The sequence below is a fragment of the Hemiscyllium ocellatum genome, chromosome 22 (genome assembly GCF_020745735.1).
Source record: "Hemiscyllium ocellatum isolate sHemOce1 chromosome 22, sHemOce1.pat.X.cur, whole genome shotgun sequence".
Classification (NCBI taxonomy): Eukaryota; Metazoa; Chordata; class Chondrichthyes; order Orectolobiformes; family Hemiscylliidae; genus Hemiscyllium; species Hemiscyllium ocellatum.
In genome coordinates, this window is record NC_083422.1 from 20,698,513 (window position 1) to 20,724,169 (window position 25,657).

Here is a 25,657-nt window from a genome sequence, read left to right on the forward strand (position 1 = left end):
AATACATATGGTGTATGATACAACACAGGACGATCTTGTTGGCTGTCGATTGTTTAAAGTTTTTTAGGTCACCTGCAGCACAACTCATACCTGTGAATTCAGATTAATTGGTGCTTTGCCTTCTGAATATTCACAACAGTACTTAAGTGCAAAAAAAAACTACATGCTCATCATATCTTTTTTTAACACAATTCCCCCCCAATACTGATCAGATTCTAAATTGATGGCCAATGGATGAGAAAGGGGACTCCAACATATGGATTTAAAAGATGTTTGCAATGGGAGTCAAAAGTCCTTCTGACCCAACTGACTGCTCATTGTGTGATAAAAAAATTGAGCCTTTCTCCACTTGCTGCTGTTTCAGTTTGACACTTGGGTGGGTGTGCAATATTCAAACAGGAAGAGTCGCAGCGATTTTGACGGAAGTTGTCTGTCAGGTACCACCACCTCCCCCACAGCCGGTTCAGTGTAGGCCAAGTCGGGCCCGTGCAGCAGCGCCTCCCCTGGGCCTCGGGCCGCCGCAGGAACCCCAGCAGCACAATGCCCGGATGTGACTGTCATGGCAGCTCATAGGGACCCTCTCACAACTTCCCAAAGAAAAAGGTAAGGTTTGAAAATTTTTTTTTGATGCAAATTCCGTTTCGTTTTGAAGCCTTTTTTAAGCAAAAAAATAAACCCACCAGTCAACACAGTGACATGACGGGGGGCTGCCTTCAGTTCCAAGCCGCTGCGGCAGCCTTTCCTCGCGAATTCCAACAGAAACTCTGAAGAAAATGTCGGCTCGCTCGCACCGGCCGTGGGCGGAGGACATTTTCGAGCCGAGAGTAAATAGTGCAACCGATAAATCGTCGGCACAAGCAGGTACCTGGAGTTCTGGGATCGGATATACGGCGGAAGTGCATTTGCGGCGCAGTCGTCCTTTAAGCCGGTTATTTGAGAGTTGCAAGTGCTTGGCTAAAAGGGAATACATCAACCAGCTTCTTAATTCCGCGTAAGTGTATACGTCCGCCATTTTGACGGTGGGGTTAAATAGATTTCTATTCGGGATTTTCGGCCTCGGATCATGTCCACTGGAATAGGTCAGAATACTTCTGTTGGATAAATATATTGTTCAGACTTCTGTTATTTTTCCATTGTAGACTAATGGTAAACTTTCAAAGCGGTTACCGCTGCATAGCATGGTAGGCATTGCTAGTACATGGATTTGAATTGTACTTATTCACCTTGAAATTGTTTCAGTTCAAAATTTCTCATTTGCCCCTTGGTCGTTTGTGTGTGTGAGAGAGACACGTGTAATCTGTAGCCAGGACTAATTAAATTCCCCTGCATTGAGGCATTTAAAATGTGATTTCATTTCAAAATTACAAATTCTTAAGTTGTCACGAAATTCGGTATTGTGTAGGGGTGGTTTTGCAACTCGAATAATTTACACTAGAATTCCACATTTTTGTTATTTATGGCAATGGGGAATTTGTGCAGTGTTTATGACTGCATTGTGTCTGTTGCTTTTAGGTAAGTGATGTAGAAATCCAAAGACAGTATTTGATCATTGGTTAATTTAACTTAGTTCTATGTATTGGATTGTGTGCTATGCCCAACTTTAATAAATTGCTTTAGTTAAATGGAATGAAAAATTGAGTTTATTGAATTGAACCATCTTGGGAACGTTTCCAAGAGCCAATGAGGTTGCACCTTTGTTTCTTCTTTTACCTCTCTGCACCACCACCAACATGGTTTTACTGCATTTTAGTATTGATAGACCTGGATTGTTGGACACCGTTTATTCCCTCAATTGTAAACTGCTGTATGATGCCTTGAATCAATATCACTTTTTAATTATTTTAGTGGGTGGAACATCTTTCCCTCGCTCTTTATTGTTTGGACAGTTGTGTCATAATCAAAGATATTAGAAAATCCACAGTGTAAGCAAATCTTTATTCCAAAATCCCTTATTTGAAACTTGGTACTGTTCTCTCTCAACTTGACTATTCCAATGCAGACCTATTCTGCCTCCCTGATTCCATCGTCCATCAGTTTTTGCACATCTGCAACACTTTTGTCCATGTTCTAACTTGGACTAAGGCCTATTCATCCATTATCACCTTGTTTGCTGATCCACATTTGGTTTATGATTGAGTGAGTGCTTTTGTTTTGATTATTATCCTTGTTTTCTGATTCATCTGTAGCAAAACCCATATTATCTTCATACAGTTGAGATATCTGCACTCCAATTCTGACCCTCAACTCCAATGGTAGCTCCATTACCTAACCAGTAATGACCATATCTTCAGCTGTCATAGCTAGTAGCTCTAAAATTCTGTCCATAAACTCCCCTGTCTCTCGCCTCCTCTGAAGACTGGCTCCTTTAATCAAAATACTAATGTTTTGTTTTTTTTAGATTAGATTAGATTACTTAGTGTGGAAACAGGCCCTTTGGCCCAACAAGTCCACACTGACCCGCCGAAGCGAAACCCACCCATACCCCTACATTTACCCCTTTTACCTAACACTACGGGCAATTTAGCATGGCCAATTCACCTGACCTGCACATCTTTGGACTGTGGGAAGAAACCGGAGCACCCGGAGGAAACTCACGCAGACCCGGGGAGAATGTGCAAACTCCACACAGTCGGTCGCCTGAGTCGGGAATTGAACCCAGGTCTCTGGCGCTGTGAGGCAGCAGTGCTAACCACAGTGCCACCCACTTTGTGGCTCAATTTTAAATTTTTATGTTTCTGTGAAAGAATTTGGGACATTTTACCACACGAAGGACACTGCATATCCAATAATGACAACATGTATTGTTATGTTAACGTTTTTAGATTGCTAATGTGCCAATTTTGAGTACTTCATGTTGGTTGTCAAGAAATTTGTGTTTGCATGAAAACTCACCAGTTTTGGCAGTATCTGTTCAAATAAATATTATTTCTCCTACTTTGTTAAAGGTTTCTCAACTGAACAACATGTTCATGTAAAGAGATTTTGAATTTTATATTGCATGAACTTGGGTGGTTATTTTCTCCATTGTATGAAATATTAAACTCAATATTATGAATGATTGATTCTTCTCCCTGATTACTGCATGCTCTCCATAATTTTGAACAAATTCATGATAACTGACACATTCATTGGCTATGATATTACTAAGACAATACAAAGCAACACATCTCAGCTTGAAACCTACAATTTTCTTTCAAGGCAAATAATAAGATAAACAATATCTTGCTTACTGGTTGTGTTTTGAAGATTGTGTGATGAAATGCTTCAGTTACATGCAGAAAGAATTGTATTGGTTTTGCTTAGCTAGTTTTATGGATTTTTAATTTTTAAAATTTCTTTGGGTAGGTCATTATGGATACATTACAGATATGAATGTTTAAATATTAAACTTGTAGAATGCATTTTGCTAATTTAGGCATTTTAAAGGCATGAAGCCTACACAGTTGCCCAAGTCTCCAAAATACTGGTTGCATTACCGTTTTTAAACCTTTCTGAATTAGTTGGGTTCAATTCTCATTTCTAGTTTGAAATTTACTTTATGGAGTTGCCCTTCATGGCTATTTAACAGCATCTTGCTAAATACTTCCATTATTGTAGCAATAAGTAATGGCATGTGCCAATCTAGTGACCTGTTTTATTTTGGCAAAGAACAGCCAGTAGCACAATAAATCTTTTTGTCTTTTTAAATGTTTTTGTGGGCGGCACGGTGGCACAGTGGTTAGCACTGCTGCCTCACAGCGCCTGAGACCCGGGTTCAATTCCCGACTCTGGCGACTGACTGTGTGGAGTTTGCACGTTCTCCCCGTGTCTGCGTGGGTTTCCTCCGGGTGCTCCGGTTTCCTCCCACAGTCCAAAGATGTGCGGGTCAGGTGAATTGGCCATGCTAAATTGCCCATAGTGTTAGGTAGGGGTAAATGAAGGGGTATGGGTGGGTTTCGCTTCAGCGGGTCGGTGTGGACTTGTTGGGCCGAAGGGCCTGTTTCCACACTGTAAGTCTACTCTAAACTTGTGTATATCAATAACAATTTCACCTTCCTTATTTTTCCATGTGCCTGAAAAAATAGTCATCCATTGGAAGCATCCTGTTGCAATTATAAATAGACACAAATACCATGTATTTAAAACTAGATTGTTATTAATTAATCAAACAGTAACAATCAAGAATGATATGAAGAATAAAGCTAGTACCTGGACATGATTAGCATTTGAAATGACTATGGGTAACAGAAAGCTTCTGTATTTTGGAAAAGAAATTGCTTCCATATTCCTGATGATACTGCAATTGATGGCACACCCATATTTAACAACTTGCATTTTACAGCTGAACAAATTGGAGTGTTGAGCTGGATGAGTGGCAGCTATCTTCTCATGAATGCAATGAGAATAAAAATTGAGTTTGATGTGAAAATACTTAAGCAAATTAGCCAATACAGCAGATTAGATGTCTAGTATTCAAACCATACAGATTGGAAAGTGAAAAGATATTTGGTTTGAGTTGGAAACAAGAATAGCATGGAGAAGGTAGTGCCTCAGCGCTAGTTTTTCTTTGCATGGTATTGTTCCTCATGTCAGGGGACATAACATGTCAAATATGTAAAGCAGGGGCTGGGTTACTTTTGGATGAGGGGTAAACATGGTAAATATTTTTCTGATCTATTATCTTTTATCAATTGAGACTGTAGAAACACAGAAACCTTTGGTGCAATTCATTCATGCTGATAAGGTTTCCTAAACTGAGCTGGTGTTATATGTTTGCATTTGGCTCATATCCCTCTAAGCATTTCCTATTCTTGTGCCTGTCCACATGTCTTTCAACTATTGTAATTGTACTCATCTAAACCACTTTTGACAACTTGTTCATTCTCTGTATGAAAATGTTGTCCCTTGTGTTCCTTTTTAATCTTTCCCCTCTTGTCTTAAACCTAACCTGTCTTGTTTTGGACTCCCCTACCCTGGGAAAAAGACCTTGGCTATTCAACTTGTTCATTTCCTTCATGATTTTATAAATCTCTAAGGTACAAGGAGAAAATCCCACCTCCTCTTAACTCAAACCTCTCCAGTCTTGGTAATGTCATTGTAAATTTACTTTCAACTATTTGGTTGAGGTAGAGAGACAATTCCATTCTGAAATGATTGTTTTATTGCATCAGGAGGAACAGGTGCTTGTGTTAATATATAATCCTGTTGTCGAACCTAAAGAACCTATTCATTTTTAAAAAAAAAACAACAATCATCATGTGACATGGAAGTTTTCCAGTTCTCTCACTGCTTGAGATCTTAAATCATTAAGAACTGGTTACTGTTTTAGCTTGCATGTTTTCTTCAATCTGCCCTTGGGTGTCTAATTTCTCGATGTGGCTGTCAGGATGATGAAGATGCTGAAAACTGATTTGGGGAATGGGGCTTTTGGTTGGAGCAGTCGAGTTTTCTTTGAAGAATGTGCTTTTAACTAAGTTTAGCTGTATAATTTTCATTCCTTGCAGCTGAAAATACACAATTTTTGAATATGTCAATTATTTTAAGAGATCAAGTGTTTTCCACATCGAGGTAAAGATAATTTGTTCAGCTAGGTAGCAAAATGTTGAGTGCAGCTCCTAGGGTTGGCAACAGTGATAGACAGACAGCAGTGGTCCAATTGCATAGGAGTAATGTGAGAAAAGAAAATGGTGAGTTTGTAGGAGGAGTTATTCTTTTACATCTACATTTTTTTTGAGAGAGACTGATGACAACTCAGATTAGACAAAAGGGAAATAGGTTAATGTGAAGGAGTAAAAGTGAAAGAAGGATGGTGATAGAATTAAGCAAACAGGAGACATCTACTGTCACATTTCTCCATTAATTTGATATTCCATATACTCCTATATATACACTCACACTACGTGTACCCCAGCTACCAATAAACATAATGTAAAACCACAGTTGCTGCCGTTCCTATTCAGCACATTGTAAGCTACTCTTATGTGACTTGCTGTGATTTTTGCTTACCTAATGTAGCTTAAAAATGACTATACTGTAACAAAACTAAAAGTTATTGTGCTATTGTCAAATGTTCTTGTTTTTGACTATTTTATAGAAGCAGCTTCTGTTTTGTATTATTTTAGTCAGTTCATGCAGTCAGTTCAAAGCACAAATTTATTTCCAGAGTTTTAATTTTCCATGATTGGAGATCCTTTTATTTAACAGATTTGAAAGTAGTTTCTCTTTCTGCTCCTAACTTATTTTTTCTCTGGTTGTTTTGGTACTTTTTAATCTTTTCTTTTGCCTTTTGAAGAATTTGAAAATTACCAGTCCCTAATTATTTTATAACTTTATAACTGATTTAATAACAAAGGGCAAAGCTATTTCATGGAATAGCCATTTATGATGTATATTAAGATCAAATAATTCGATTTTTATGAAACATTGAGACTCTAGAGTCTGTTATTAAGGATTCTTTTGGATCATTCAAGGCCCATTATTCCTGAGTGGCTGTTAACATTTTTTCATTTGAGAGATGTGGATATTATTGGCAATACTAACCTATTATTTGTCCTTAATTGCTTTTGAGAACACCGGTGAGGAACTTTGTGAATATCTGTTTTTTTTCTGTGGTTAAGATACAGTTCTGTTAGGTCGAGAATTTCAGGATTTTGATTCAGTGACAATCCAGGAAGGATGCTGTACTTCCAAGTCTTGCAGGTATTGGTAGGTACATGCACTTGTTTGTCCTTTCTTTTGATGTAGACTTTGGGAGGAAAGTTTCAACAAGTTGTAAATTTTCTTTTGTTGGTGTTACATCCTGAAACTGTGGTGTACTGGTGGTGAAAGGAATTAATGTTTTAAAATGTTGGACTGGTTATCACTCAAATCGTGGGCTTTGCCCTGGTTTGTTTTATCTACTTGAGCGTAATTAGTGGTGTTCACCTGAGCAAGTGGAGAATATTCCATCTTTCTCCTGACTTGTGACTTATGGATGGTGGACAAGGTTTTTGGAGTCAAGAGATGAGTCCCTCACAGGAGAATGCTGTGACCTGCTCTTCTAGCCATAATATTTAAGTTTCTGGTCAGTGGTGGTCCCAGGGTGTTGATTGGCAGTGTCGATAATTGTCAGGTAGAGGGGGTTAGATTCTCTTTTAGCAATGTTATTTGCATAATTGCCATTAACATTGCTCTGCCTTTGCATGTTTGGATGGACTACTTCATCAAATGGCATTCCAGTCATTAGTAAATATCTCCTAATGAGGGAAGGGCATTGAAGTAGTTAGATGTTTGGGCTGGGGTTAATGTCCAGAGGAACTCCTGTGATGTGGTGGGAATGAGACCATTGGCCTCTGGAAACAGCTATTGTTTTCCTTTGTGTTTGGTCGTACTCCAGTTTTTCCTTGATTCTCATTTGTGGGTGGTTTTTCAAGAATTCTTTGATTCTACTTCTTGTCAAATGCTGCTTTAAACAGATCTGCTGTATTACCTGTTTAAATAATCTAAATATAGATAAAAGAGCTTACGGTCATAATGAAACCTGGACCCAAGTCGGCCTGATACAGCTAACCTGAATGTGGTATTTTAAATCAACTTGTTTGGACATATTATGACACCACCAGGGCAGGTGGGGCTTGAACCCAATCTCCTGGTCCACACGTGGAGGCACTATCACTACACAATAAAGTCCCCAGAGTGTTTGTGAGCAGGTTTTTAAATATTTTTCTAACCACCTTGCTCAGAGTTGTGTACCACTACACCGCAAACTCCTACCAAGGTTATTTCTGAGTAAGTGCCTTTTGACAAGATCTTGCATCATTTTGTTGTTTTAAGAGCAGGTTGGTGTGATAATTAGCCAGATTGGATTTGTTCGGCTTTTTGTGGACAGACATACCAGGACAATTCTACACTCTTGTCAGGTATTTGATAGTAACGGCACTGTTTCTGTTTGGCTAGTTGTGGAATGCAAATAGTCATTAATACTGCTGCGATGTTGTCAGGACCCATAGTCCTCAATGTACAGGTCATTCTGCTATAACACACATTTCATTAATGCAAATTCACTATAATACGATTGATGAATTGGAGGACACTGTTCCTACAGTGCAAATGTTTAAAGCGTGTATTGGCTATAACGCGATTCCAGCCCTAGTGGTTTAAATGGTGCTGCTGTTACATGATTTTCTTATAACATGGGTTGCACGAGAACAGAACTACTGCGTTATAGCAGAAGTGACTGTGTTCAGTGTTCTCAGCTGTTTTTCAATTTTATGAAATGAATTAGTTGAAGGCTGACTTTTATGATGAAGACCTTAGGATGGATAGTTGGATCATTCGGTCAACATTTCTCGATGAATATGGTTAATCCACCTTGTATTTAACACTGATGTTCTGGGCCGTGCCATCAGTGAGGATAGGGATGTTTTTACAGTTTCTTCCTCCTGTTGAATTATCTGTTGCCATTCATGATTGCGTATGGGAGGACTGCAGAGCTTTGACCTGTCGCATTGATGTGGCATTTTTTAACTTTGTCCGTTAATACGATTTCTGCTATTTAGCATATCTGAAATTCTGTTTCACTTTTAGATTGGCACCTCATTTTATGTATAGTGTTCTACACAGACCATTTGAGCTAGAGTTGATTCCTTGAGTTGAGGGTAATAGTTGATGTGCTGAAGGGTGAGGCAACATATTGTGATTGAATGCATATAGATCAGTTGATAACCTGTATTGTGTTGTGTATATACCCAGTTTTGAGCGCTCAGCTGTAGACTGAATCTAGTTCCATTTAGAATGGTGGCAATGCTACAATACACTGTCTTAATAAGTAGATGTAAGTCATCACCATGAGGAGAATGTGGCAGTCGTGTCAACCAATATTTTGGACAGATGCTTTTGTGATGGGATAGCTTTCAGAATGTGATTTTTTTTTTTCACCAGCTACTGTGAGCTGAGCCTGGCAGTTAGACCCTTGAAGTTTTGAGAGTTATAGTGCTTCCAAGCCAAACTTCGTAACAGATGTCCAAGATCCCATCCAAAGTCGATTCCTTGACTATATTACATTCATCCAGTATTGAAGTAGGGATCTATGTGGTCATAAACAGGAAGCTTAAAATTTTCAAACCAGCATAGATAGGGTGATTAGCTAAGGCCTTTTTCTCAGGGGAAGGGAGTCCAAACTGGAGGGCATAAGTTTAAAGTGAGAGGCAAAGATTTTCTGAAAGATCCGCAGAACAACTTTTTCACACAGGATCGAGTGGAAAGAGCTGCCAGAGCTGGTGGTGGAGGCAGGTAGAATTACAAAATTTAAAAGGCATCAGGGTATGTACATGAATAGGAATACTGAATTTTGAGAAGATTTTGTAGCTCAGGTTGAGTTTCTGGATGTAAGTTTGCGTGCTGAGCTGGAAGATTAGGTTTTTTAAGAATAGGTTCCCTACTGTATGGCAACAGGAAGGTTCGTTTTCAAGATTTCTCATCGCCATACTAGGTAACATCATCAGTGAGCCTCTGGTGAAGTGCTGGTTAGTTTCACTTTCTGTTTGTGTTTAGGTTTCCTTGGGTGGTTGATGTCATTTCCTGTGTTGATGTCATGAATGGGAAGGGTTTAGAGCAACATGGACCAAATGCTGGCAAATGGGATTAGGTCAGTTTAAGATATCTGGATGAGTTGGACTGAAGGATCTGTTTCCATGCTGACTAACTGAATTTCTTTCAAACTAGGAGGGTGATCCTATTTACTAGGAACATATGAAAAGAGAGATATATGATCTGAACAGGCAGTTAATGAAAAGCTCATTATCCTGAAATGTTAACTTTCTTTCTCTCTCCACGTGTGCTGCCTGATCATCTGCATGTTTCCAACATACACAGCAATATACTTTTATTTTCAGTTTATATTCTGGGCTAACCTAGCAAGGAAACACTTTCTCAGTTCTATGTCCAATGTTATCAGAAGCCTGATGCTGGCTCAATGAAGTTAGGAAAACTCTGATAGGAATATTTTATTCAGTTTTTTTATTTTTGTCTGACAAAAGTTGTGGTTCGTTGATTTAAGGTGATAGGTGAGCAACATAACTTTGTATGTTTTTGTGTCCCCAAAGCATTAGCCTAAGCCTCTGGGTTACTAATCCAGTGACATTATGAATATGCAGCTGAAAAGATGGTGGTGACATAGTGTAATGTTACTACATTGTTAATTCAGACACTCAGTCGAGTGCTCCGGGGACATGTGTTCAAATTCCACTATGGCAGCTAGGGAAATTTTGACTTAAGTGTTTTAATTTTAAAATGAAATCTTGAATTTAAAGATGGTTCGGTCAGTTGTTTAAAAAAACCCATCTATTTCACTCATGTCGTTTTTAGGGGAGGTAATCTGTGTCCTTACTTGGTCTGGCTTAGATGTGACTTTAGATCCACTGCAATGTAGTTAAGTCTTAACTGTCCTCTGACATGGATTCGTAATCCGCTCAATTCAAGGATTGCTAGGAAAAATGCCAGTCTTGCCAGTGGCATCCTAATCCCAGGAAAGAATAAATAAAATAAAACTGTCTGATCCAAATAGAATATTTCAGCATCCTTTGGAAGGATTCAAGTAGTGCATGGGAAAATGTGAAAAGGTACAATATTGAGGGCAGATGAAGAATTCCAGTTATTAACTATATCACCTTTTAATGAAAGGATGCTTTCTTGGACCATTTACAGGAGCGATCAACACTGTTACCTGCACCTAAGAAGTTATAGTAAATCCAAAAACTTGTACTGTATTTATTTTTGTGGCTTGACAGTTGTATGTCCCAGCAATAGGCGGCATGGTGGCTCAGTGGTTAGCGCTGCTGCCTCTCAGCGCCGGGGACCCAGGTTCGATTCCAGTCTTGGGCAACTGCAGACTCACACAGACACATTCTCCCTGTGGCTTTGAGGGTTTCCTCTCGGTCCTCTGTTTCCTCCCACGTCCAAAGATGTGTAGGTTAGGTGAATTGGCCATGCTAAATTGCCCATAGTGTTCAGGTATGTACAAGTTAGGTGCATTAGTCAGGGGCAAATATAGGGTAGGGAAATGGGTCTGAGTGGGTCACTCTTCAGAGGATCGGTGTTGACTTGTTGGGCCGAAGGGCCTGTTTTCACACTGTTGAGATTCTAATTCTTATTCAACGTGTAATCATTTTTTAATAGTTGATTTCCAAAATTTTGTTCAATGTTATCATTTTTATCTCTTTTGAAATAATGCAACAAAAGTTTGAGTTCTGCAAATACTGAAGGTCTTGTTCCTGACAATTTATTTTGTGCAGCATATCAGTTTTTGTGTGCAATAGCTCAATTCAAAATGTTGTTTTTCTTTATTTTACAGAATTGCTATCACTCAAGAGTACTTTATAGCCTGGTTTGTCTGAGCTAAAATTATGGAGAAATGATCTCTCTGAGCTGCCTTGTGATATATAGCAAATGGAAAGAAGACCTCCTAACAAGTCTCCACAACATCCTTGATTGACATTCCACAAAATTGAAATATGCAATCTGACCAGAAAAACTTTGTACAAACTAATGAAGCAAATGCTTTTGCAGGTGCAGTTAGCAAGAGATACTATAGAAAGAAACTAGCTTCGTCAATGAAAAAGGACAAAGGAGCCGCACAAAAGCGTGCACGTGTTCCATCTATGCCTTCAGTGACTCTGAATAAGAATGTGAATAACCAGGCTTGTCAAGAGTTGAAATTTAAGCTTAAAAATGTAAAAGTTGTTCTTTCAAGATTAGATGTGCAGAAAAGCATCTCTCCATACTTGGTTGCAAATGACAGTAAAATTTCACTAACTAGATGTCAAACTGCAAGAAAATCCATGAGGACGGGTGGCCGAACTTGGGTGGACCATCGGAATATTTCATTCAAGGATAGTTCTTTGCCGCATTCGCTGGATGATGTACCTAAAACTTCACAGGGGGTGGCAAAAGATGTACTAGTAAAGGTTCTACGTTTTAGCTGTGAAAAATGCAAAGATAGTGCTGAATACAACCCAAAACAGTTACTGAAACATTATCAGGAGTTGCATGCTGCAGATTTGCCTGTATTTCCCTGTGAGTTATGTAGTTTTACTGCTAATGATTTTCAGACACTGAGCCAACACCGATTGAAACATCGCACTCCTCTTCTTAAGTGTGAAGTTTGCAATGATGGTAAAATGTATACTCTACAAGAGCTGAGAAAGCATCTAAATTGGAAACATGGTGTAAATGGTAATTTTCGCTGTGAAAAATGTCGGTTTTCTACAAAGGATCAAGGCACATTTATTCAGCACATTCACAGACATGATGTGATTCAGTACAAATGTGGTAAATGTGAGCATGTAAGTTATACAAAAGGTGAGTTTCAGAGACATCTTGTTGTACACACAGGAGCTTTTCCCTTTTGCTGTCAATACTGCAAATATGGTGCAACACGTAAAGATTACATCATAAAACACATTAATGCTGTCCACAAGGGCCTGACAGAAAGTAGCAGTTCAAAACCAGAAATGGATTCAGGTCAGAAAGGCAAATTGAAGAGTTCAGCGGGTCTGAAACTTGTTCTGAAAAGGTATAAAAATGGGGTGTCTCGGAAAGTACAGTGGAGAAAGAAAAGGCAAATACTGCATTTGTCAACTCCAAAGGATAACACTAAGAGATCTGATGATGCACCAAAAAAGTTCAGCCATCCAGTACAACGGTCTCCAGTTGTCGATGTGAGTTTAAATGAAAAAGTAGTTAGTCCCAAAGATATCAACATTGAGAAAGATGATATTCTGCGACCAAAGTCAACAGCTTCTACTCCACAGAAGTCAGCAGATGCAAATAGCTCTAAACAAACGGCTATAAAGATCGTTCCATTTCGGCCCCCTGTCCTAATACTAAAAAATAAGTTATCAGTGCCACCTAACTATAGTGCTCAATTTATGGGCTTCAAAGTTGTAAATGGCAAACAGCATTTGGTATTGAAGCTAATACCTACATGTAAACAAAATGTAAGTGCTTCAGATTCTCAAAATAAAGCTGGTAATGATGGCTCTTTATGTTTGCCTCAGAACACAGGAAATTCAGATGTTAAATTACCCTGTACGCAAACATCGAATGCAGAATTCATTAAATTGTCAAATATTTTGACAAATCAGGCTCCTGCATTAATGGTAACAGACAATTCTACGGCGTCAAAGATACAAACATCAGTTCCACAGCTATCTCACAAACTTTCTGTAACAAATGACAAGCTTGCTCAAGTTAAGGCAATAGAGCCATCAATTATAGGCATGAGTTCATCTCTCACAGGTAAATTATTATTGCCAACATCATCTTTGAATCTAATTGAGTCCACAATAAACAAAGGTAGATCAGATAACCAAATTAAACAAAACAAGACTCCAACTCCAGAAAACTCTTCCATTTCAGATAGTTCTTCATCTCTGACGTTTGTATCTTCAACCGTTAGTCAAATTTCTTCAAAGGGATTGCAATGCTTAATGGAGCAGGCATCCAGTGGAAAAGTTATGTCTCAGTCAGACAGTGATGCTTCATTACAAACCATAAAAGGTTGCCATTTACCTTTTATTCACAATTATGCTAAGGTGAAGATTTCTACATCAAATGAATCTTGTGGCTTGATGATGCAGGGTGATAGTTCAAAGCCAGTGACAATCTCACAACCATCAGTAGTTCTTCCTCAAAGTACCTTTAAAGATGAATCAAGCTCTGGGCAGCCACCCAAAATGGAAGCTCATGGAATTCATATGTCAAGCCTTCAGCAACTGCAATGTATTGTAACATCTCAAGCCTCTACAAATCCAAAATATGATCCATTCAATGGAAAAGTTTCAACAGCTAGCACATCCAGTTCCAGCAAACCACCATCAACAAGCACTTCATCCCAGTTGCTGCTTGGCTGTCAAAATCCAGGTATGAATGAATATAATTCACCTATGATTCTGCAAATGTTGGAACCTTCTGAAATTATTGAAGAATCTGATATAGACAGAAAACCAGTGGCATCAAAAAATATCTCTCACTCATCTACAGTACCTACAAGTTCTCCAACATCAAGTTCTAATTCCTTTTCAGCTTCAAGTCCACTTGGAGCTGAAACCCTAAATCCAAGGTGTGATGATCTCTCTAGTAATCCTGTTGTTGACTGCAACATTAATTCTTGCTGTGCGGTATTAAGCACAGTTGTTTCAGATCAAAGTATCTGTTCTAACAATGTTGAGGAATCTAACCAAGTCAATTATGAGAAATGTTTGTATAATTTAAATGTACATTCTACAGAAGTACCAATATTGGAAAAATATGAGTCTGAAACCTTAAAGGTTAGTGAAATGGAATTCAAAAATGTCCATGAAATGCAAAGTGGCCAAAATTGTATGTCAGTGCAGGGACAACATAAGCTTAAGTGTGCAAGTAATTGGTCCTCTACAACAGATCAGATATCTAGCTTGGAGGGAAATACTAGATTTAAAAATATCGAAGTGGATGAAACAATTTCTAGCAATAGCTCAGGTTCACAAGGAGAGATCCTGGATTCTTGTAGATCTGAATCAGAAAAATCAACTCGTGTGAGTAAACCAGACATAGAGATGATGGACTGTACTATCAATGATAACCAAGATCACAGTGTTACTGCAGAAGGCTTCTTGGAAGAGCAAGTTAGTGATCGTAGTGTTTCCCCAGTAATGCCTAGAATTACATCTGTGTTCTCGTTACAGACTGGGGATGGAATGAGTTGCTTGGCACCTGAAGAAAATCAGTTACTACTTGATGCATTGAAGGCCACCTCTGTATTTGAGAATTTTTGTAGTGGATCACAGTGTCCCCAAAGTAGTACTCCTAGTTTTCCAGAAAAACAGACCAGTACATTTTCTGCAACAAAAAAAATGGATTTACATAATTATTCTATTAAGCAGAACTGTTGGGCTACGCAGTTGGACTCTCTAAATGACAGTTGTGTTTTAGGTATTGACAAATCTCTTGGTGAGAAAAGAACACAGCAGACCCTCTCTCCGTCTGTATCAAGTAATTCCACACTACCAAATGTTGCAAAATTGAACACACTGTTAAAGACTCATTCTGCTGAAATAATTAACCAGCAGTTGTTAAAGGATGCAATTCGTACTTCTGCTAATGGGAGCAGTAACTCTTCTATCGCACCTGTCACACTTCTAGGTCCTTTGCGCCTTGCTGGTATTGCTAAATCAGTTGTGATCCAACCATCACAGAAGGGTTCTGCAGTGCCCTTGCATTTGACAAAACAACCTAGATTGCAAGTAGTCTCTGGGGGATCAGTTTCACAGTCAAGAGTTGTGACGGGAAACTCTGCCTCCCTGCCAGATAAGGGGTCAGGTTTAGTACTTACTTTTGGAAATGGAGCTCTTGGTGCAGTTGCTAGTATTGTTTGTGGTGGCAATCCTCAGACATTGGATCGTACAAATGCCAGTACACAAGGACACACGCCAGTATCTGACAAAATCATGCAAAATACATGTTCATTAACCAGTGATTCCAGAGTAGATTGCATGAAGACTACACCAGTAAACAGTTTGTCTTTCAAAGATCCTTTGCCTAAAGATCCAGTTTCTACTGTGTTTGACCATCATTCTTATGCAAAGCTGGCTTTTGATGCTAATAGCAGTTATACAGCTGAGAAAGGCACATTAAACATAAATGATCAGGATAAAAAAAAATTTATTGAACCACTTGAAAATATTACCGCTGTATCAAGTAATTCTCCCTCAATTCCATTAAGGCATCTGACTGTTTTGAGTTGTGAGAACACACACAGTACAAATATTGAAAATGTATCAGACCAACAAACTGTTGTGCTTCAGTGTATTGCAAAGAAACCTACTGAAACTAAAAATGAAGATGCTATGACAAATTCTAGTTCCATGCCTGAAGAAAATGGACCATTTCCGAAGAAGATTTTCTTGAAATTTATTAAAAGTCCTAGTGGGGAGTCAGGAATGAAAAACAATCAATTTCTGACAAATTCCATGGCATTTCACAGTGATGCTGCAGGTGACTTGACGAAGTCTTTACAGCAACCAAGTCAGACTGTGGTGTTTGCTGGTGGCTCTCCATGTATCCTGCTACCAGTGAATAAACCTGTGCTCTCAACTCCTGCAAATGACAGCATCCTTCCCCAGCTCAGTGCTCAAGCTTCCTTTAAACTTCCTATTCCTCCAGCTCCCAGAAGTTCATCCATTCGATCCGCTGAGAAAAGAAATGCTAGTAAAGTCTCTTCAGTTTCATCTCAGAGATCTGCAACAAAACCAATCTGCAGATGGGATGATGAGAAATCTGATGAACTGTGGCAGCCACGGAAATCATGTAATGAAAAGCTTGTTTTCAGATACAGCAAGCGACTAAAAAAAAAGTTGGAAAATTCTGCAAATCCATTAAAAACCGTATCCAGTAGCTTTGATGAACTTAAAGAAACCGAGCAAGAACAAAAAAATCCTCCTCAATTTAAGAATATTGCATCCAAGCGTAGCGTTGTGAAGACCCTAAGACTTGTACCTTTTGATCACGGGCAACTTATTAGATGTCCGAGAAGAAACCAACCTGTGATAGTGCTTAACCATCCTGATGTTGATGCCCCTGAAGTGGTTAATGTAATGAAAACCATTAAAAAGTGTAAAGGAAATGTTCTCAAAGTAGTTTTATCAAAAAGAACAATTAGTGCTTTGTTGGATGCTTGTAGCAGCATGCAAGTAGCTGAGAAAGGATTCCTCCTCAATCAGGGCAAAAAGATAAAACCGGTAAGCCCTGTCAAGGAAAGATATGTGCTGAAGTTAAAATTGAAAAAGACAAGCAAGAACAATTATCAGATTGTAAAAAACATTTCGAATAAAGCTATTGAAGCTAGATTCAGCTGTTGGTTTTGTGGTCGAATATTTGATAACCAGGAGGATTGGGTGGGTCATGGTCAACGTCATTTAATGGAAACTACGAGAGATTGGAATAGCTTGACTTGTTGGTAATGCATTAAGCATCAAAAGGTCTAAGATTGAAAGTAATTTGTGATGTTCATGTTTTGCCTATATCTAGTTCACTGCACCACTTCAGTTAATGTAAATTTATTGGAGAGGAACTGTCTTATGAAACCTGGATGAGAGAAAAGCATTTAAATTTGAATGTACTTAAAGCCCTTTATAGAATGTTTCACAGTATTTTCTTGTTTTGAACTATTTGTAACAATGGCTGTGGCCATTGGATAACACTAAATAAATGCACTCTTCAGAATCTCTTCAGAAAATTTGGTGGGAATAGCCATTTTCTTTCAGGTTTTATTATGACCGAATATCTTCAATAAGGAGGGATGTTACTAATTGTGGTGTAAATTTATTTTATATTGTCATAATTGAAAAATTTACAAAAGTGAACCTGATTTAAATAATTGTAATGTCTTAATTACAGATATACTGTTAAGCACAAGTTGTGTGCTGGACCCAAGCAAAGACAATCATTTGTACTTCTAATTTCTGTTTGCTATACAATAAGTTGCCATGAAATGATTAAACAATCTTTTTAGATTTCTAAACATTTGACTCAGTTTTCTGCTATCCTGGTTACACTCTATTGAGTGAGTTGTCATAAAATGTGGAACTTCTTTGATACATTTTTTTTGACAAGTTATTCTGTGGTTTTATATACAGTGCAGTGGAGGAAGCAGTGCAGTTTGAAGATATCAAATGGTTGAATTTATCTTTTATTATTGTCTATTAATCCACGTATAGGGGACAGTTGGTTTTCGTTGCAGAGTGTTGCCAACAGCACTGGTCCAATCCTCTCACCGGCTGCGTTTACCATGAAGGTACCACTTTCTAAGCCTGTCTGAAGTGTGACGGCACTCTGGTTAAACCACCAGATACCTTTCTCTAATGAGTCGTCTGCGACTATGACTACTTTACTTTATCATTGTAAGATCCATGGTCATAAAGTAAATCCGAATTATTCTTGGGTATATCTTGAGGTGCATACTTTTCAGGACCTCCGAGGATGAGCTCAAAGCTCTTTTGTATTTTTATGTGGTTCCAAAATGGTTGGAGAGAAAAAATCCAATGCTAAATATATTTTTAATAGCATTCACAGTTTATTCTTTTCAGATTCTTTTTCTTTGGAATCAATTGAATATGAGAGAATTTGCTAAAGGGAATCAGTCTTTGAAAAGGCTGGTTTATGTGTTCCTGCGGGTTCAATGTTTGGCAGGCATAGAGAATTATTGCAGGGCTGTGATGAAAGATAATGACTAATTGGGTACCCCTTTCAAAGAGTGTAATGATTAATGTAACCTCATCTGTATTGTACTGCAAATATGTGGAAATAAAATCGTGAAGAGATCTGGAATGTTATGAAGCTCAGGATGAACGCAGACACCTGATGGCCTTAACTGCTCCAGGCACAAGGAAATTGTGGCTGGTTTGCTCACTTAATCTATGCATTGTTTGTCATCTGTTGAAACTAATGAAAGATGCCATTGTTAGAGGAGAGAGTTATTGAAAAACAAGGTAGGTTTGTACTCTGTTTATGAGTAATGACTGATAATTTGAAAGAATGCAAATTAATATGAATCTAAATTGCCAATATTTGTATCCTCTTTGAATGGCTGCTTGCATTTAACCCTGCTGGCATTGTTTAAAATATGCATCTATTGAATGATCTGTCCAAATTATTATAAATTTAGTATTTCTGCAGACTAATTTGTCTATGACCCCTTTGAAAATCTCTGCTGTGGTCAAATTTATACTAACTAAGGTAGATTATATTTGTACAGTCTGAAATTGAGTTACTGCCGTTCTGCAGATGTGCAAAGGTACTCCTAGTTCTCTAGGACTCTGATATTTTTGAGCAGTATGCAAGTGTTATATTTTTCTATTTAATTTTGAAACTATGTAAAGATGAGCTGTTTTTATAAAGCAAATATTTATGTAAGATTAAATTGTTATATATTTTTACATCAATGGTTTGTTGCTATAATAAGCAATTTCTAAAGAAATTCCTGTTATTTGAAGTATAATTTCAGTTGACTAGTAAGTGCATCAAAAAGAATACTTGGGTATGAAATGTGTTTAATGTGGATAGGTGTCCTGCTTCAGTTTTTTTTCCTTACTTCTAAATAAACAATTGCTTGCTAGAGTTGAAATTGGAGATTTTATTTTGTTTATTGGAAATGGATTAAATGAGTTCCACATAACTAATCTCAAAACCTTAACATGTTTCATAGCTCTGCGCTATCAAGTTTTGGGTTATTCCTTTTCAAGCTATTTACCAATGCATGCTATTTTGAATAAGTATGTACATTTTCTTCAGAAATAAAGATAATTGAAAGCAATTTGATTTTTCTTCTGTTGCCTACTTTCATAAACATATAGATTTACGCCACCTGTCAAAATCATCTGTTTCATACTTGATCCATTGTTTTGGCTTGCAACAACTATATACTAAATTGCAAATCTATTTTGCTCCATTGGAAATTTGTTTAACTACAATGAAAATTCTTGCATATTAGATCTACTGTTGAAAAACAATCCCTCTATGCAAAACCATTGAGAAGAAACCAATAATTTTTTTAGAATGTGCCAGACTGTTAAAGATCATTGTTTTAGCCCAAGGAATAGGAAATAACTTTGTCCCCAAACCATTTCTAACAGTTTTACAAGATCTTTTGTTTGTCTGACTCTTTTATTAATGAAATGTAGACATGATTGAAATATTTAGTGGACAAGTTACTTTCTGGAATCTGACTGAATTGTTAACACCCCTTCTTGCTAAATGGTACTTAACTATATTTTTAGATTCCCAACGTCTGCTTTATTTTTATTCTAACTCTTGGACAGTTCCGCTTATACTCTTTTTACCCTAAGTAGTTAAATATGAACAATTAAATCTGAAGCTGGCTTTTTGGCATATTATCTAGATGTAAAAATGTCTTTTGTCCAATTTATTACTGTTTATCTGATCTAATATCGCTTTAGAATCTGAGTACTCACCCATGTGCCTTTTGTCTGTCAGAATTCCCAGCTGCTTCAGTGTGTCTTCATAACTCTCTAGTGCCTTTAAACCCCCTTTTGCTGCAATGTTTCCAATGTTTGAATGTCTTTATGGTGATTAGAATTGTATATAGTATTGCTGGCACCAGAGCTGAAAAATGTGTTGCTGGAAAAGCGCAGCAGGTCAGGCAGCATCCAAGGAGCAGGAGAATCGACGTTTCGGGCATAAGCCCTTCTTCAGGAATCATTCCTGAAGAAGAGCTTATGCCCGAAACGTCGATTCTCCTGCTCCTTGGAAGCTGCCTGACCTGCTGCGCTTTTCCAGCAACATATTTTTCAGCTCTGATCTCCAGCATCTGCAGTCCTCACTTTCTCCTTGCTGGCATCAGATGTGAGATTTGTACAAACCCAATAATGTACTGAGAATTGTTTTTTTTTATTCATAGAAAGTCGAAGGTCTATCTTGTGGTCTTGCTACTGCTGCATACTGCTGAGTGATCTATTCAATTTTTGCTACTAATGTCATGTTTCCTCTTGAAGGACAGCACTATCCAACTTTTAGTGCAACTATTTAATAGCGATTTCCAATTTTGTGACTAGATAACTGTAAATAAGTGGCTTTTCACATATAAGGTAGACAAGTGAAAAGGACATGCAATGTTTAGACCTCAATTTCTTTGTGCAGACATTTAAATAATTTAATGGCAGTAATGTGGCCTCAAACAATGATTGTAGAGCCAATCAGTGCCATAAGATAAGACCCATTTCAGGCTTTTTCCTTTTGTCCCTGTCCTTTTTTTTTTCCCCTCTCGCCCTCTGTTGGGATTGGAGTGTGTGTGTGTGTATATATTTGATGCACTTGTCATTCTTATGTAACCTTCTGCTAATGATGAATGATAAAGGGTTCATCACATCAAAGCTCAGTCCTATCCTACCTAGCTGATGCCTACATATTCACTACCAGAAGCAGTAGAATTCAATATCTTCCTCTTATGCAAATACAGTGATAAGTCTTGCCTTTCTCTAACATCTTTTAGAATTAGCTGTTATGTCCTTTTTTTTAGTGTTGCTAAAATCTTGTATATCTGTTACGTCTTATGGTCATTTTTAGGCTGTATAATGTTTTAGTTGTGTTTCTGAAATTCTGGATATCCTGTAATAAAATTAATGAAACTCAAATAAGAGAAATAACAGCAAACAAAAAAAAATCCATGTTCACATTGTCTGTACTGTTTTCTGTCTGAGAATTATATTTGAGAATTTGCACTTTAATAATACACTTGGGTACTGTGCTTGAAAATGGAATATGCTGAATCAACAATTGTATGATCCTGCAAGCATATTTCAGTTTTTTTTTTCTGCAACAATTATTTTACAGAATGGGAACATCATCTCTGTGACTGTATGACTAGATATAGAGCACAAAAACAGACCCTTTGCTCCAACTCATCCATGCTGACCAGATATCCTAAATTAATCTAGTTCCACCCTCTATGAAAGATTTGACTCTAGGGTCCCTTTTAAATCTTCTCTCTAATCTAAATCTATGTCTCGAGTTCTGGACTCCCCTCTCCCAGGGAAAAGACCTTGTCTATTTACCTTAATTGTATCCCTCATGACTTTATAAACCTCCTATGAGGTCACCCCTCAGCCTCTGTTCCAGGGAAAACATCCCCAGCCTATTTAGCCTCTCTCTATAGCTCAAATCCTCCAGCTCTGGCAACATCCTTGAGAATCTTTTCTGAATCCTTTCAAGTCTGACAACATTCTTTTCGATAGGGAGACCAGATTTGTATGTGATATTCCAACAGTGTGCTGACCAATAAAGGAAAGCATACCAAATGAACAGGAAATGACATCACCACATACCCCAGGAACCACATCCAGGACAAACACGTAAATAGAAAGCAGGAGACAACAGACACTTGGAGGTCACCACTGATGTTACCTAACCAGGTAATGAAACGTCTGGATATCATACCTACAGCTCTGTGAGCAAACCTACACCCTAAACCTCAACCTGAGCTACAAACCTTGCATACCAAATGCTTCTTTCATTTTCCTTTCTACCTGTGACTCCACTTTCAAGGAACTATGAATGTGCACTTCAAGGTCTCTGTTAAACAACACTATCTAGGACCTTGCTATCAAGTGTACCAGTACTGCCCTGATTTGCCTTTCCAAAATGCTACACATACAATTTTGATGCCATGTGCAAACCTAACTATACCCCCTAGGTTCATGTCCAAAATCATTTATATATGTAATGAAAAGCAGGCCTTGTGGCACACGACTCTTCACAGCCTCCTGTCTGAAAGGCAAACTTCCGCCACCAGGCTGTTTTCTACCTTTTGAAGTTACCAGGTTATAGTCCAGCAGGTTTATTTGAAAGTACAAGCTTTCTCAGTGCTGCTCCTTCATTGGGTAGCTAGTGGGGCAGGATCATTGGACACAGAATTTATAGTAAAAGATCAAAGCGTGTAACAATTGATGCAATGTATTGAACAAATCTGGATTGCGTTTAAGTCTTTAATCATTTTGAATGGTGTTGCAGGTTTCAATTCATTAATATGTAAATGGACTACTTTGAAGTCATATTCCTGAAATAACTTGAGGTTTCGTTTTTATATTTAAAAAAAGTAACATCTCAGCACAGTCAACGCATTAAAGGTGTGAGGTCAGAGTCTGTGTATCTCAACCTAGAGTCAGACAGGCTCTATTTCCAAAGTAGAAATTGATAAAATGTTACATGAACTAACTGCCCACAGATTGTGTGTGTGTGTGTGTGTGTGTGTGCGTGTGCGCCTTTAGAACAAAATAGAATGTATTTGTAAATACAAATCTGCAAATTCACCCCATAGACTGTGTGCACGCATGTGCATGTTGGTGGGGGTGGGGGCGGGGTGGGAGGGGGAAGAGTGTGTGCGCGAGAGAGAAGGAATGTATGCGTGTGAGAGTCTGAGATACTGTATAAGAGTTTTGTGAGAGAGTATAGAGAGTAGTGGGTTTACCTGTAGTGTGACATGTACCCAAGATCCCAGTTGATGCCATTCTCATAGATACCAAACTTAAAAACGCAGAGCCACCAAGCAGAGGCAGATAGCTGTGTATTCTAAAGCCCACCTTTATAGATGGTCACCCACAGTTTGAAAGCAGAATGTCTTTGACTGCTGAAGTGTTCTTCAACTGGGCAGGAACAGAGAGTCATTGAGATGTACTGCATAGAAACAGAACCTTCGGTCCAACTCATTTGTGCTTACCAGATATCCTAACCTAACCTAATCCCACTTGCCAGCACTTGGCCCATATCCCTCCAAACCTTTTATTATTCATCTACCCATCCAGATGCCTTTTAAATGTTGCAATTGTACTAACCTCCACCACTTCCTCTGGTAGCTCATTCCATACACGTACCACCCTCTGCATAAAAGAGACCTACGGGGCAACTTGTTTTTTTTTGTCTTTTCTCCTCTCACCCTAAACCTCTGCCCTCTAGTTCTGGAATCCCCCACCTATTTATTTATCCTATCCATGCTCCTCATGATTTTATAAACCTCTAAGGTTATCCGTCAGCCTCCGACGCTCCAGGGAAAACAGCCCTAGCCTATTCAACCTCTCCCTATAGCTCAAACCCAGCATCCCTGACAACACCCTTATAAATCTTTTCTGAATCCTTTCAAATTTCAGAACATCCTCCTGATAGGAAGGAGACCAGAATTGCACGCAATATTCCAACAGTGGCCTAACCAATGTCCTGTACAGCCGTAACATGACCTCCCAACTCCTGTACTCAGTACTCTGACCAATACAGGAAAGCATACCAAATGCCGCCTTCACTATCCTACCTGTGACTCTACTTTCAAGGAGCTATCCCGCTCTGTCCATTGCACACTGTCCATTCATCTGTTGTCGCAGCATCTACTTGGTGTCTCCAATGTACCATGTTTTGGAGCATCTTTGCCTGTAGTGTAAATAAAAAGGGACAACGGCTGAGTTACATGAGTACCTACTGTGGTGGGTGGTGTAATGGTAGTATCCATGTTAACGCTCTTGAGACATCATGCAGTGGTTGCCATGACACAGTTGTATGGTGCTGTGGTCAATGTCTTGAAGGCTGGGCAGTTTGCTATGAACAATGGTGTCAAAGGTTTGGCGTTTTCTTTTTAAGTGAGAAGTGGAGGTGTAGGGAAGATCTTGGTGAGATGCTCATCCTCTTCGATAATGAGTCGCAGACTTCGAAGCACACTGTAATTTCTCCGCTCCCGGGAAGTACTAGACAACGAAGGGTACCCTATCAGTTGTATCCTGTGTCTCCTGGGAAGGTCATTATGGTTTCTAACTTTGGCATGTTGGAACTGGTGATCGATGAGTTGAGCATCATATCACCATTACGCCATTATCGCCATTACAAAAGAGAAAGTGCTAGAAAAGCTAAAAGATCTAAAAATCGATAAATCTCATAGATTTATCATAGGCTGCATCATAGAATTCTGAGGGAGGTGGCTGAAGTAGTAGTAGATGCAGTGGTTGTAATCTTTCAAAGATCACTGAAATCAGGGGATGTACCAGATGATTGGAAAATCGCTGTTGTAACCCCCCTTGTTCAAGAAAGGATCAAGACATAAGATGGAAAATTATAGGCTGATTAACCTACCCTCAGTTGTAGGTAAAATTCTAGAACCTATCGTTAAGGATGAGATTTCTAAATTCTTGGAAGGACAGGGTCAGATTAGAATAAGTCAGTATGGATTTAGTAAGGAGAGATTGTATCTGACAAACCTGTTAGAATTCTTTGAAGAGGTAGCAAGTAGGTTATCCCAGGAAACCCAGTGGATATTATCTACTTAGACTTCCAAAAGGCCTTTGATAAGCTGCCTCACGAGTGGCTGCTAATTAAGATGAAGGCCCATGGTGTTTGAGGTGAGCTACTGGCATGGATTGAGGATTGGCTGTCTGACAGAAGGCAGAGAGTTGGGCTAAAAGGTTCTTTTTCGGAATGGCAGATAATCACAAGTGGTGTCCTGCAGTGCTCCATGTTAGGACCACAGCTGTTCATTTTATATATTAATGATCTGGATGAAAGGATTGGGTGCATTCTGGCAAAGTTCATTGATGATGTGAAGTTAGATGGGCAGGCAGGTAGTTCTGAGGGGGTGAGAAGGCTGCAGAAAGATTTAGGAGAGTGGTCCAACAAATGGCCAAGGAAATTCAATTTGAGCAAATGCGAGGTCTTGCACTTCGGGGGGGTTGGGGGGAAGAATACAAGCGTGGACTATTTTCTACACTGAGAAAATTCATAAAGCCGAAGTACAAGGGGATCTGGGAGTGCTAGTCCAGGATTCTCTGAATGTTGACTTGCATGTTGAGTCCGTGGTCAAGAAAGCATCTCGCAGGTTGGAATGTAAAAGCAGTGATGTGCTTCTGAGACTTTATAAAGCTCTTGTTACGCCCCATTTAGAATACTGTGTCCAATTTTGGGCCCCACACCACAGGAAGGACATACTGGTACTGGAGCGTGTCCAGTGAAGATTTACACGGAAGATCCCTGGAATGGTAGGCCAAACATATGATGAATGGCTGAGGATTCTGGGATTGTATTCATGACAGGGTAGATGTTTGAGGGTAGATCCAAAAGAAACATAAATGATAATGCATGGCTTAGAAAGGGTGGACGCTGTGAATTTGTTTCTGTC

The 25,657-nt window shown here is 38.7% G+C and overlaps 1 protein-coding gene across 3 annotated transcripts; it reads left to right on the forward strand.

Annotated features, from left to right (window-relative positions):
* The first annotated feature begins 488 nt into the window (after positions 1-488).
* LOC132826239 (zinc finger protein 518A) lies at positions 489-17,515 on the forward strand. 3 transcript variants are annotated; one of them, XM_060841933.1, is made up of 2 exons: positions 489-603; positions 11,309-17,515. In XM_060841933.1, the coding sequence occupies exon 2, from the start codon at positions 11,469-11,471 to the stop codon at positions 16,953-16,955; it is 5,487 nt and encodes a 1,828-aa protein (XP_060697916.1). In that variant the 5' UTR covers positions 489-603; positions 11,309-11,468; the 3' UTR covers positions 16,956-17,515. The 3 variants fall into 3 exon arrangements, with proteins under 3 accessions (XP_060697916.1, XP_060697918.1, XP_060697917.1); XM_060841935.1 differs by lacking the exon at positions 489-603 and adding an exon at positions 913-991; XM_060841934.1 differs by lacking the exon at positions 489-603 and adding an exon at positions 1,033-1,079.
* The last annotated feature ends 8,142 nt before the right edge of the window (positions 17,516-25,657 follow it).